Source organism: Mobula hypostoma, chromosome 2, assembly GCF_963921235.1.
Source record: "Mobula hypostoma chromosome 2, sMobHyp1.1, whole genome shotgun sequence".
Classification (NCBI taxonomy): domain Eukaryota; kingdom Metazoa; phylum Chordata; class Chondrichthyes; order Myliobatiformes; family Myliobatidae; genus Mobula; species Mobula hypostoma.
Window position 1 is genome coordinate 166,166,088 of NC_086098.1, and position 13,051 is coordinate 166,179,138.

Consider the following 13,051-nt stretch of genomic DNA (forward strand, 5'->3'; position numbering starts at 1 on the left):
TAGAACATTACAGTACAATACAGGCTCTTCCACTCACCATCTTGTGCTGACCTTCCTAGCCATAGAAAAACACAGCACAGAAACAGGCCCTTCAGCCCATCTAGTCTGTGCTGAACCTTTTAAACTGTCTACTCCCATCAACCTGCAGCGTGTCCATAGCCCTCCAAACCCCTACCATCTACGTACCTATCCAAGCTTCTCTTAAACTTTGAAATTGAGCTCACATGCACCACTTGAGCTGGTACTCATGACTTTTTACAACTGACTCTAAGGTCAATGTGACCCTCTCCCACACATCGCTCCATTTTTCCACGTGCCTACCTAACAGTCTGTAAAATGTTCGTACTGTATCTGTCTCTGCCACCACCCAGCAATCTATTTATTTAAAAAGAAAACTACCTCTGACTTTTCCTCAACCCCTATACTTTCCTCCAATTATACCCTCTGGTATTGGCCATTTCTAGCCCTTTGTGTTTCTTGGTCTTTCTCCTGTGTTTGTTGAACTTGGAAAATCTGTTTCTTCCATCTCATTTGAGCTGGGCACACAGAAGCTGGCTCCTTGGGCTGGGGGTGGGGGGATGGACTAGGCTGGGTTCTTCTGAAATCGGGGCTTGTCCCTTGTTGGGTTGGGAACTCCTCTGAGATGGTCCAGTATCTCTAAACTCCTGCCTCAATTGAGACCATAAGACAAAGGAGCAGAATTAGGCCATTTGGCCCATCAAGTCTACTCTGCCATTCTATCATGGCTGATTTATTATCCTCTCAACCCCATTCTGTTGACTTCTCCCATGACCTTTGACACCCTGACTAATTAACCTCCACTTTAAATATACGATATGACTTGGTCTCCACAGCCACCTGTGGCAATGAATTCCACAGATTCACCACCCACTGGCTGAAGAAATTCCTCCTCATCTCTGTTCCAAAGGGACATCCCTCTGTTCTGAAGCTGACGAATGAGCGTTCACCAGACATCTACACGTACTTGGTGTCAACATTCTGGAAAACGGGGGTTAAGCGTGAAGAATCCCTTGTCCTATTTCAATCCTCCAGAACTTCTGCTTTCTAATGAGATGTAATTGTGTTTTCTATAATCTTCAGAACCTGCCTTCATACATCTGCAGAAACATTTCTACAGTGTGTGTCACTGAGGCTTTATAAAGCACTGGTGAGGCCTCACTTGGACCATTGTGAGCAGTTTTGGGCCCGTTGTCTTAGAAAGGACGTGCTGATATTGGAGAGGGCCCAGAGGCAATTTACAAGAATGATTCTGGGGATGAAAGAGTTAGTGCATAAGGAGCTTTCAATAGCTCTGGGCTTGTACTCACTGGAGTTTAGAAGAATGAGGGTGAATCTCATTGAAACCTATTGAATACTGAAAGGCCTTGATAATGGGTGTGGGAGTGTCTATGACCAGAGAGCACGGCCTCAGAATAGAAAGGTGTCCCTTTAAAACAGGAAGGGGAATTGTTTAGCCAGAGGGTGGTGAACAGGCAAAGTCACTGGGCATATTTAAAGTGGGGGTCAATAGGTTCTTATTAATAAGGGCATCAAAGGTTACCAGGAGAATGGGGTTGGAGGGATAATCAGCCATGGTGGAATGGTGGAACACTTGATGGGCTGAATGGCCTACTTCTGCTCGTATGGCTTGTGGATGAATGTTTGTAAGGGTTCTTTGTGATCTTTAAGACCATAGTATCTTCTGTTTCCTCTGTAGTATAAGTAGCTTGTGTTTCAGGGAGGGGCTTTAACACCCCGACTCCTGCTCAGTGGCTTCAGAACATCGGGATCCTTTGGCCAGAACAGGCTTGGGAGGGAAACTTGAAATGAGTTGCAACCCAGCAGTTGCTGTGTGTGAAGACCGGTGTAATCTGACTTTGGGAGCTGGAATCTCTGCTGTCAAATGTAAAAAGTGGTGCAGAAAGGGAATGGAGTGAGGTGGTGTTCATGGGTTCACTGTCTATTGGGAAATCTGAAGCCGGCAAGAAGCTTTTCCTGGTATGTTGAGTGTGTTTTCAATCTGCTGACCCTCCTCTTTGGTGGCAATGAGAAGAGGGCAGGCCCTGGGTGATGGGGGTCCTTGATAACAGATGCAGCCTTTTTTTTGAGGCATCTACTTTTGAAGTTGTTCCCGATGCTGAGGAGGCTAGAGCCCAAGATGGAGCTGACTGAGTTTACAACTTTCTGCAGCTTTTTCTGATCCTGTGCAGTGACCCCCCCCCCCCCCCCAGTGATGCCACTGGTTTGACTGCTCTCCACTGACAACGAGACCCAAGCTTGCAGTGCTGGTCACCTACATCAATAAGAATAAAAAGGGTGCGGAGTAAACTTACAGGGATGTTGCCAGGACTGCAGGACCTGAGTTATAGAGAAAGATTGAACAGGTTAGGCCTTTAATCCCTGGATTACAAGAGAATCTGGAGAGATTTGATAGAGGTATGCAAAATTGAGGGGTACAGATGGGTAAATATCCTTGTAGCAAAGGGTTTGACTGTACTGGATCTGTTTTTTTTGGAGGGAGTAGAGGATGAATGGACAGGGACCTCAGCTACCATCCAATGCCCCCCAGTGCTTTCTTACCAAGGGATTGGTTCTTGTTGGAGGCTGGGTGGGGGTCGGTTGATCAGATTTGTGTGGTGATTAGTACAATGTTTTAGAGCACCAGCAGTCCCGGTAAACAATCCCCCCCCCCCCCAGTGTCTAGAAGGAGTTTGTACGTTTTCTTTGTAACCCCGGGCTTTCCTCCAGGTGCTCGGGTTTCCTCCCACAGTCCAAAGACGTACGGGATGGGGTTAGTGGTTGGTCGACTACGTGGACACCAGAATTGTTGGCCATTTCCTTGTACCGAGTTGGTCATTGGTGCAAACGACACATTTCACCATTCGATGTCAGATGTGACAAAAACAGATCAAGCTGATGGTGTTGACTGCAGAAGCATGGTGTCACTAGCGGGCTGTCCCCAGTCCATCGTCACCGATGCAAACAGGCTTTTCACTGCCTTTCAGCAGAAATAAAGCTAAACTTTTCACTGATTGGCCAGCCCTCCTCAATTAGCATTGTGTCAAACCATGAGGGCAGGGGCGATCGAGGGCTTTGCTCTTCGACCAGTGCCGTGGTTCGGGGTGGGGGCAGAGACTTACTCAGGCTGGGGCCTGGCAAGATCTCGAAATGCTGCACCAGTAGCCGAAGCTGACAAGATTCAGAACCCCATCCGGAGTTGGTGCCCTGGCCCTCCGGGTCTGAGGATGTGGAGGGTGAGGTAGTGAGCAGATTGAGTGACCGTCCCGCACTGGGAGCAAATGTCTCCCCCACCCCCCACCCCCGACTTCATTGTCCGTGTTAGGGCAGCAGTCATCATTCCCAGGTCTGTTTATTTCGCGGAAGAGCCCTCTGGCCCTTCGAGCTGCATCGCCCAGCAAACCCCGATTCTTAACCCCAGCCTAATCAGAGGACAATCTACCATTGCCCGCTGACTGGCACGCCTTTGGACTGTGGGAGGAAACGGGAGTGCCCAAAGGAAACGCACGCGATTCATGGGGAGGACGACGTTGGGGTTGAACTCTGCATTCCGATGCCCCGAGCTGTAATTACGTCGCGCTAACCGCTACACCACCATGGTGTCCCTTTGTGAGCTGGTCCTTGGATTCTTGTCATTTCAGCTCCCTTCCACCCCATGGTGCCCACAGCGAGGGACACCACTGCCCGCCGGGTCCCTACAGCCATCAGCACAGTCCGGCAGGCGTCCACCCAGGTCCCAGTGCCCTCCCAGAATACACAGCGTGTGGGTGAGTATCTGGTCTAGCCAACCCACCAGCATTACAACCCCCCCCCATCCCGTTTCCACACCCCATCCCACTACACCCTCCCAGCACGGTCTGTACACGCTTCCACCACTCCTCACCCCCAGCCCTCCCATATACACACTCCAAACACACTGCACCTCCTACACACCTCCCTCCCTGCCACCTCCTCCCCCCCACTCAGTCCATACACTCCCCCTCACCCACCACGTCCTTCTGCCCCTCAAACCCTCCTAACACTCGCCACAGGGGTAGGTACTGTGAGGTGTGTACACCCTCATCTCCCCACACTAATCCCACCCGTCTCCCTGCACCCTCTCAACAGTGGGCCTGTACACCCTCGCCTCCCTCCACTAATCCCCCTCCCACCCGTCTCCCTGCACCCTCTGAACAGTGGGTGTGTGGGGAGAAACGTGCATCTTCCCTTGTTCTCCGTAGGCTGGGACCCCACCCGTTGGACTTGAAAGTGCCCCTCCTCCCCCACCGGGCTCCTGTCACATCTCCTGCCACGAGCACCCCACTCCCCCAGACCTCTTGCCTTGAGCTATCTAGACCGAGGGTTCTGGCATTTCCCCCTCCGCCCTCTTCACCCCTCACTCCCTGCAACCACTGATCATCCACGTCAGTTCCTCCAAACGCCATTCGGGCGAAACCCCAGTGCGTCTCACTACATGGAAGGTGCAGGTGTAACGTAAATGCAAACACACTCAGTTTTCAATCTCCCCTTCCTGGTGTTGGTGCTTGACGTCAAATCTTCTCTCCATCGCTCATCTCCTGAATAACCACAATAGCCTGGGCTCTAAAGCCCCTGTGTGAAACTAGCCCGACCATCCTCTGATTGTGTGGACGTGTGTGATCGTCTGTGGTAACTTGGCAGGTCTCGTTCCTTGAATGACATTGCCAAACCAAATGGAAACTATTTTATTTGTAGATACAGCAGGGAGCAGGCCATTCATGCCCGAGCTGCACCACCTATTAACCCTAGCCTATCACGGGGCAATTTCCAAAGACCGAGGACCCTACCCAGTACAGTGGACTGTTGGGGGTCACAGGGAGAACATACTCGGGGAGCACTGGCATTCAGCCTCACACTCCGGCTGCATTAGCGTGGTGCCAAGAGCTACATGATCATGGCACCTCCCCTGAAGGACTTCTTTGCTGAAAGACATTACTGAATCAGATGGAAATTAATTCTAGGACACTGCTTAATCATTAATTAGCATGGTGGGTTTTGGCCTTGTGATTGTTGAATGACAGATCGATAATTGACCAGTACACCATAATCTTTGCTTTGTTTGGTTACTCCTGGGGGAAATGACCTTTTGCAGGTACATTTTAACCTCTCTCTTTGTTTTTTTACATGATCCATCTCTGGCCACTCCTCAGCAACCACTGGAACACAGACGACTGGTCCCCGCACAGTCCTCTCGGGGCCTATGGTACGCGTCCTGCCTCAGTACAAGTATGGGTCGGGAGTCGGCAGAAATCAGCACCCATCCAGCAAACCGCAGGTACGGGTCAAGAGCCTCCAGACAAACTGCTGTCAGCTTCTGCACATGTCCCAAACTGGGTGGAAAAGAATTTTATCCAAAGTTGCTCCACTTTCATTTGGAAAGTGTAATGACCTTGTTGGTTTTCTAATTTATTTTGAGATACAGACCCTTCTGGCCCGACAAGCCACACTGCCCAGCACCTCACCGATTTAACCCCAGCCTCATCATGGGACAAATTACATTTGCTTGGTAGGTTAACTGGCCATTGTAAACACAGGAAAGGCAAAGCTGAGTATCTTTCACTTGATAATACGGCTTCTGAAAACATTTCAACTTTCCACAACAGCAGAGTATCTCTGTGTGCCTTTTGCCCACCTTCGTTAAAGTGGTTGTTTGTCACCTTACAGTCAGACTAGCCTCTATTCCTTCATGAAGCCTATTGGTAACCAGATGGCTTATCTGGTTACTGAAGGCTGAAGGCAGGACAATGAGGCTGAGAGGGAAGCCGGATCAGCCATGATGAAATGGTGCAGCAGACTCGATGGGCCAAATGGCCGAATTCTGCTCCTATATCTTATGGTCTTGTAAGACATAAGATGAATTAGGCCATTTGGCCCATCAAGTCTGCTTTGCTATACCATCATGGCAGATTCAATTTCTCTCTCAACCCCATTCTTCTGCTTCCTTCCCATAACCTTTCATGCCCTGACTAACCAAGAATCTATCAACCTCTGCCTTAAAAATACCCAGTAACTTGGCCTCCACAGCTGCCTGTGGCAACCAATTCCACAGATTCATCACCCTCTGGCTAACGAAATTCCTCCTCATCTCTGTTCTAAATGCACGTCCCTCTATTCTGTGATTGTTCCCTTTGGATCCAGTCTCCCCATCACTGGAAACATCCTCCCCACATCCACCCCATCTTGGCCTTTCAACATTCGACAGGTTCAATGGGATTCCACCTCATTCTTCTATATGTACTTAGATGATAAGGTTCATCCATCATCATCAATGAAGACCTCGACACCATTAGTACTTTTTTTTTACGAGGTCAAGTTGCTAGCTCGACACTCAACCCACCACGGATGGAAAGCGTGCCTGGGAGCGGCTCGACTAGATTCAAACTCGGGAACCTTCGCTCCTGGAGTCCGGCGCTGATGTCACTGCGCCACCAGCCGGCAATGGTGTTGAGACTAGCGCTTGATTTGGATTTAAGTGAGGGAGAGTTGTGCAGTGTCAGCCTCACTCTCTCTTCCCAATTCCATCTGGATCCAGTGGCAAGACAGAGTCGAGACGGCTGGAGATGGGACTAGGTGCAATGGATGACCAGGACATCTTCTGTGTCTTGTTGTGCTCTACGCGTTCCATGACGCTTGCAGAGACCGTCTTCTTGACCGTTGGACCTTCCATTGGTCTTGTCCGCTCAATCCACTGGAATCTGTCTTCACATGCTGGGATAGACAACTCCCTATCTCACCGAGGGTTTGAGACCCGTCAGCTACCCTCACCTGGTTTAGTCGGCTTGTCGAAGCCGTTGCCCGGGGTGTGGCCGCTTTCGCATGCAAACTGCTACGGGGAGACACAGGTGAGAGCTGAGTGCCAGGTGGGGACCAGAGGTGGACTAACTGCCTTGAAAAGGACGCGACATGTTCCCTCACCAGAGGTGCTACCCCTCCCTGATGCCCCAATACACCTCACTTAGATGATAAATTTACTTTAAACAGTTCTCCTTGCCTATTTGGGGTAAACATTTCACTCTTGGAGCCGGGAGTTAGTGGCAGTTTCTCTTCCTGCTTTTGTAGGTGTCCCAGTCCACAGCAGCCATCCACAGTCAGATGCCACTGACAGCCTCCAGCTTGGCAGCAGCACTACCACAGGAGCAGAAGCAGATATTGGGTAAGTCTCCCCTGGCCGAGAGCCTGTTCACCCCCAGAGAGGGTTTTGACTTTAGGAGCTTGATAAGTTCATAGCCAGAAAAGAGTGTCTGTACTTGTCATGTGTACATCGAAGCATACGGTGAAATGCATAGTTTATTAACGATGTGCGAAGGACAGCCCACAGGTTTTACTGTTCTTCCAGTGCCGACTTAACCCATGCACCTTTGGAATGTGGGAGGAAAGCAGAGCACCCAGAGGAGATGCGTTGGTCATGGGGAGAACGTACAAACTCCTTACAGGCAGTGGTGCTGAAAAGAGTTACTGCGCTACCATTCTGCCCAAGAGCAATCCTATTCAGAGAGAATAGGACCAATCAGGAGTGACAGCAGAAAAGTATGTATGCAACTGGAGGAGATGGCTGAGGTACTTAATGAATACTTTGCTTCAGTATTCACTACAGAATAGGACCCAGGCGATTGTAGGGATGACTTGCAGCAGACTGAAAAGCTTGAGCATGTAGACATTTTGGAAAGCATCAAGTTGGATAAGTCTCTGGGACTGGATGAGACGTACCCCAGGCTACTATGGGAGGCGAGGGAGGAGATTGCTGAGCCTCTGGCAATGATCTTTGCATCATCAATTGGGGCAGGAGAGGTTCCAGAGGATTGGAGGGTTGCAGATGTTGTTCCCTTATTCAAGAAAGGGAGTAGAGATAGCCCAGGAAATTATAGACCAGTGAGTCCTACTTCAGTGGTTGGTAAGTTGATGGAAGAGATCCTGAGAGGCAGGACTTATGGACATTTGGAGAGGCATAATATGATTAGGAATAGTCAGCATGGCTTTGTCAAAGGCAGGTCGTGCCTTATGAGCCTGATTAAATTTTTTGAGGATGTGACTAAACACATTGATGAAGGAAGAGCAGTAGATGTAGTGTATATGGATTTCAGCAAGGTATTTGATAAGGTACCCCTGCAAGGCTTATTGAGAAAGTAAGGAGGCATGGAATCCAAGGGGACATTGCTTTGTGGATCCAGAATTGGCTTGCTCACAGAAGGCAAAAAGTGGTTGTAGATGGGTCATATTCTGAATGGAGGTTGGTGACCAGTGGTGTGCCTCAGGGATCTGTTCTGGGACCCCTTCTCCATGATTTTTATAAATGACCTGGATGAGGAAGTGGAGGGAAGGATTGGTAAATTTGCTGATGACACAAAGGTTGGGGGTGTTGTGGATAGTATGGAGGGCTGTCAGAGGTTACAGCAGGACATTGATAGGATGCAAAACTGGGCTGAGAAGTGGAAGATGGAGTTCAACCCAGTTAAGTGTGAGGTGGTTCATTTTGGCGGGTCAAAAACGGCAGAATATAGTATTAATGGTAAGACTCTTGGCAGTGTCAGAGGGATCCTGGAGTCTGAGTCCAAAGAAAGCTCAAAACTGCTGCACAGGTTGACAGCGTGGTTAAGAAGGCATACGGTGTATTGGCTTTCATCAACTGTGAGACTGAGTTTAAATACAGAGAGGTAATGCTACAGCTATATAGGACCCTGGTCGGACCCCACTTGGAGTACCGTGCTCAGATCTGGTCACCTCACTAGAAAGGATGCAGAGGAGATTTACAAGGATGTTGCCTGGATTGGGGAGCATGCCTTATGAGAATAGGTTGGGCGAATTTGGCCTTTTCTCCTTGGAGTGACAGAGGATGAGAGTTGACCTGATAGAGGTGTACAAGATAATGAGAGGCATTAATCGTGTGGATAGTCAGAGACTTTTTCCCAGGGCTGAAGTAGCTAACGTGAGGGCACAGTTTTAAGTTGCTTGGAAGTAGGTACTGAGGAGATGTCAGGGGTAAGTTTTTATTTAACGCAGAGAGTGGTGAGTGCGTGGATTGGGCTGCTGGTGACAGTGGTGGAGGTGGATATGATAGGGTCTTTTAAGAGACTCCTGAATAGGTACGTGGAGCTTAGAGAAATAGAGGGCTATGGGTAACCCTAGGTAATTTCTAAAGTAAGTACATGTACGGCACAGCATCGTGGGCCGAAGGGCCTGTAGTGTGCTGTAGGTTTTGTTTCTATTGTCCCACTAACTTTCCCTCTAAGACATCCTCCCCTGATTGTATCCCCTCTCCTACACACTGGGGCTAATTTACAGCAGCTGGTTAACCCATTAACCCTCGTCCTTGGGGATGAAGGAGTAAACCAGAGCACCCGAGGTCAGGATTGAACCCAGGTTACTGCGACAGTGAGGCGGCAACTCTGCCCAGGCACCAGGCCCACTGTACCAGGCTATCCGACCCCAGGACTGAATTGGACACGGGTGTCACTCTGACCTTTGGAGTCCTGCTGTTCTTTCAGTAGATTGGGAATGGTGTCAGAGCGGGGGGAAAAGGTTTCTGTCCCCACCTCTCCTTATGATCCGTCTTGTGATAGAACATAGAACAGTACAGGCCCTTCGGCCGATGGTATTGTGCCAACCCTTTAACCTACTTCAAGATCAATCTAACCCTTCCTTCCCACATAGCTTCCATTTTTCTTTCATCTATGTGTCTTTTGAAGAGTTTCTTAAATGCCCCTAATGTGTCTGCCTCTACGCACACCCCTGGCAGCACAGTCCACACACTCACCAATCTGTTTTTTAAAAAAAATAAAAACCTTCCTTTGCTATCCTTTTTATACCTGGAGTTTCCAATTGTTTTTATGCCATGGGGCCCCAGGTTGGGTCCCCCTCCATACTTTTTTTCCCTTGCACCTCTCATATTAACCATTTCCACCCTGGAGGAGTGAAAAAACAAGTCTCGGACTGTCCACTCTGTCCACGCCTCTTATCATCTGGTACACTTCTTATCAAGTTACCCCTCATTCTCCTTCACTGCAAAGATCAAAATGCCCTCTTCATGTCCACTCTGTCCAGGACATTTAGTATCCAGTAGGTCTTGGTGAGATTGCTCCCTCCTCTTCACGCCTAGCGCCTCCCTCCATCCCCACCTGTTCCTCGCTTTCTCCAAACATCCTGCCACTAACTTGATTGTATTTTTCTTTTCTTTTGAGGCATCGTTTCTGGCTTTCATTGAAAATACTCTGCAGAGTTGTTCAAACATTTGCCTCCTTAATCTGCCCAGCAGGGCTGCCGATCACTGGGGGAGTTCCAATGCTGTTGTGTCTTCAACAGGTGAACATTTGTATCCACTGATCCACAGCATGCACCCCACACTAGCTGGGAAAATTACTGGAATGTTGCTGGAGATCGATAACTCCGAGCTCCTGCACATGTTCGAGTCTCGGAATTCTCTTCGCTCCAAGGTAGGACAGGGGTCAGCCATACTTTGCTTTTTGGGGACTAGGGTTAGATGTCACACTAGGTATTGGAGGGCACTGACAGAGGGTCACTGGTGTTCCACAGTGACAGAATACCAGTCTATAAGAGTGAACGTGGAGAGGATGTTTCCTATAGTGGGGGAGTCTCGGATCAGAGGACACACTCAGAATAGAGGGATTTCCCTTTAGAACAAAGATAAGGAGGAATTTCTTTAGCCAGAGAATAGTGAATCTGTGGAACTCATTGCCACAGACAACTGTGGAGGCCAAATCTTGGGGTACATTTAAAGCAGAGGTTGATGGGTTATTGATCAGTCTGGGTGTCAAAGGTTATGGGGAGAAGGCAGGAGAATGGGGTTGAGGGAAAATAAATCAGTCATGGTGGAATGGTGGGGCAGACTCTCACAGGGTTATGAGGTTCTACCATTTTCAAGATTAATGTCATTTCCAGTACACAATGCTCTCTGTGCATCTGAACAATGATCTAAGTATGTTGAATTCTAAGACAGAGGAGTCCTGAATTTGCACGTGGAACCAGTACTCAAACAAAATGCTGGAGGAACTCAGCATTGACGGTTTATTGACTTCTACAGATGCTGCCTGACCTGCTATAGGCCAAGGCTCTTCAGCTGGAAAGGCAGGAGGCAGAAGCCAGAATAAGAAGCTGAGGGTGGGGGGAAACCAGGAGGAGTGTGAGCTGGCAAGTGAGAGACGAGACCAGGTGAGGGGGAAGGTGGCTGGGGATGGGGAAAGGGAGATGAAATGAGAAGCTGGAAAGTGATCAATGGTAAAGGGCTGAGGAGAGAAGAGTGGACCTTGGGGGGGGGGGAGAAGGGAAAGAGGAGGGGCACCAGAGGGAGGTGACGAGAGAGGAACCAGAATGGGGAGTGAAGAGTTGGGGGGTGGGGAGGGAGAGAGAACCAGTTGGAATGCTGGATACTTAACAGCAGAGATCAGAAATCTGAGTGGGGGAGAGGGAAAAAACACGGGCCCTTCGGCCAACTGTACCAGTATTCAGACTAATCCTGCAGTAATCACACATTATTGGTCTCCTTGGCCCCGTGCCCACCCCGCCGGCTGGGCAATTTACTACAGCCAGTTAGCTTGCAATCCTGCACGTCTTTGGGATGTGAAAGGAAGCTGGAGCTATCCCACACAGCCACGCGGAGAACAACACCTATGCCAAATGCCTTTTATACTTGGCAATTGTACCACCTCTTACATTTCCTTTGGTCATTCACTCCTTGTGCCCCCACCACCCTCCGTATGGAAGGAATTGCCCCGGGATATGCTGGCTCAGGACACGTGCTGTCCTGAGCCAATACTGAGCTCTTCCTGGCTCTGCCAATGTTTGTCCTTTAAACCCTACCTCCCCACCTTAAACCCCTTCCCTCTTCTGCTAGACTCCCCTACCACTGTAAAATGGATGCCCAGCCTGATCCAACCGAGCCACTGTTGGTAACAGTGGGGATAAAGGAATGGCTGACTTTCTGATGGTTCGTTTTGTTGGATATGCTGTCCCTCCTGTAGCTATCACTGCACAGTCTCTCTCACCTCCGGGCAATGGGTCCATCTGCAGGGCTGATGTGGGCAATATCAAGGGAGCATCACACCCGTGGGTGAGACATTAAACCATTCTGCTCGCATGTGCCAAGGCCTGAGCCAATACTGAGCCCATCTTGCTGCCCTTGCCAACATTTCTCTTTCAATGGTTAACCATGGGGCTAGTTTGCTTGTGGGATCTTGCTATGCATGCAACCCCCAAATCTCTGCAATGATTGCTCCTGGGTCTTGTGGTCTTACGGGTTACGGGGAGACGGCCGGGAAATGGGGTTGAGGAGGTGGAAAAAAAGCAGCAGTCATGATTGAATGGCAGAGCAGACTTGATGGGCCAGATGGCCTAATTCTGCTCCTACGTCTTATGGTCTAAAGGGACACCAGAGAGGGCCGTGACAACCTGGTCCTAGGAAGTTGCTAAACGCACCTCAGCTGGTGAGGGGGAACCATTTGGATTTGCTGTCTAGCCTGAACTAAAGGTTGCAGCAATACAGCCGAGGACCGATCGGCCCGGCGTTACAGCAGAGATTTACGGTATGGCCGAGGACCGATCGGCCCGGCGTTACAGCAGGGATTTACGGTACGGGCGAGGACCGATCGGCCCGGCGTTACAGCAGGGATTTACGGTACGGCCGAGGACCAATCGGCCCGGCGTTACAGCAGAGATTTACGGTACAGGCGAGGACCGATCAGTGTTACAGCAGAGATTTACGGTACGGGCGAGGACCGATCGGCCCGGCGTTACAGCAGGGATTTACGGTACGGCCGAGGACCGATCGGCCCGGTGTTACAGCAGGGATTTACGGTACGGGTGAGGACCGATCGGCCCGGCGTTACAGCAGAGATTTACGGTACGGGCAAGGACTGCTGGGCCCGGCGTTGCAGCAGAGATTTACGGTACGGGTGAGGACCGATCGGCCCGGCGTTACAGCAGGGATTTACGGTACGGGCAAGGACTGCTGGGCCCGGCGTTGCAGCAGAGATTTACGGTACGGGTGAGGACCGATCGGCCCGGC

The 13,051-nt window shown here is 50.0% G+C and overlaps 1 protein-coding gene across 6 annotated transcripts in view; it reads left to right on the forward strand.

The window, feature by feature from the left end:
* LOC134342645 (embryonic polyadenylate-binding protein-like) overlaps positions 1–13,051 on the forward strand; it is a 60,836-nt gene that overhangs the window by 39,342 nt on the left and 8,443 nt on the right. For 4 of the 6 annotated variants that reach the window (XM_063041019.1, XM_063041018.1, XM_063041014.1 and 1 more), the window contains exons 11-14: positions 3,660–3,785; positions 5,187–5,311; positions 7,096–7,189; positions 10,333–10,463. In XM_063041019.1, coding sequence (XP_062897089.1) covers positions 3,660–3,785; positions 5,187–5,311; positions 7,096–7,189; positions 10,333–10,463 — 476 coding nt within the window. The remainder of the gene's footprint in view (positions 1–3,659; positions 3,786–5,186; positions 5,312–7,095; positions 7,190–10,332; positions 10,464–13,051) is intronic. The other 2 variants (XM_063041015.1, XM_063041016.1) reach the window with 1 other exon arrangement.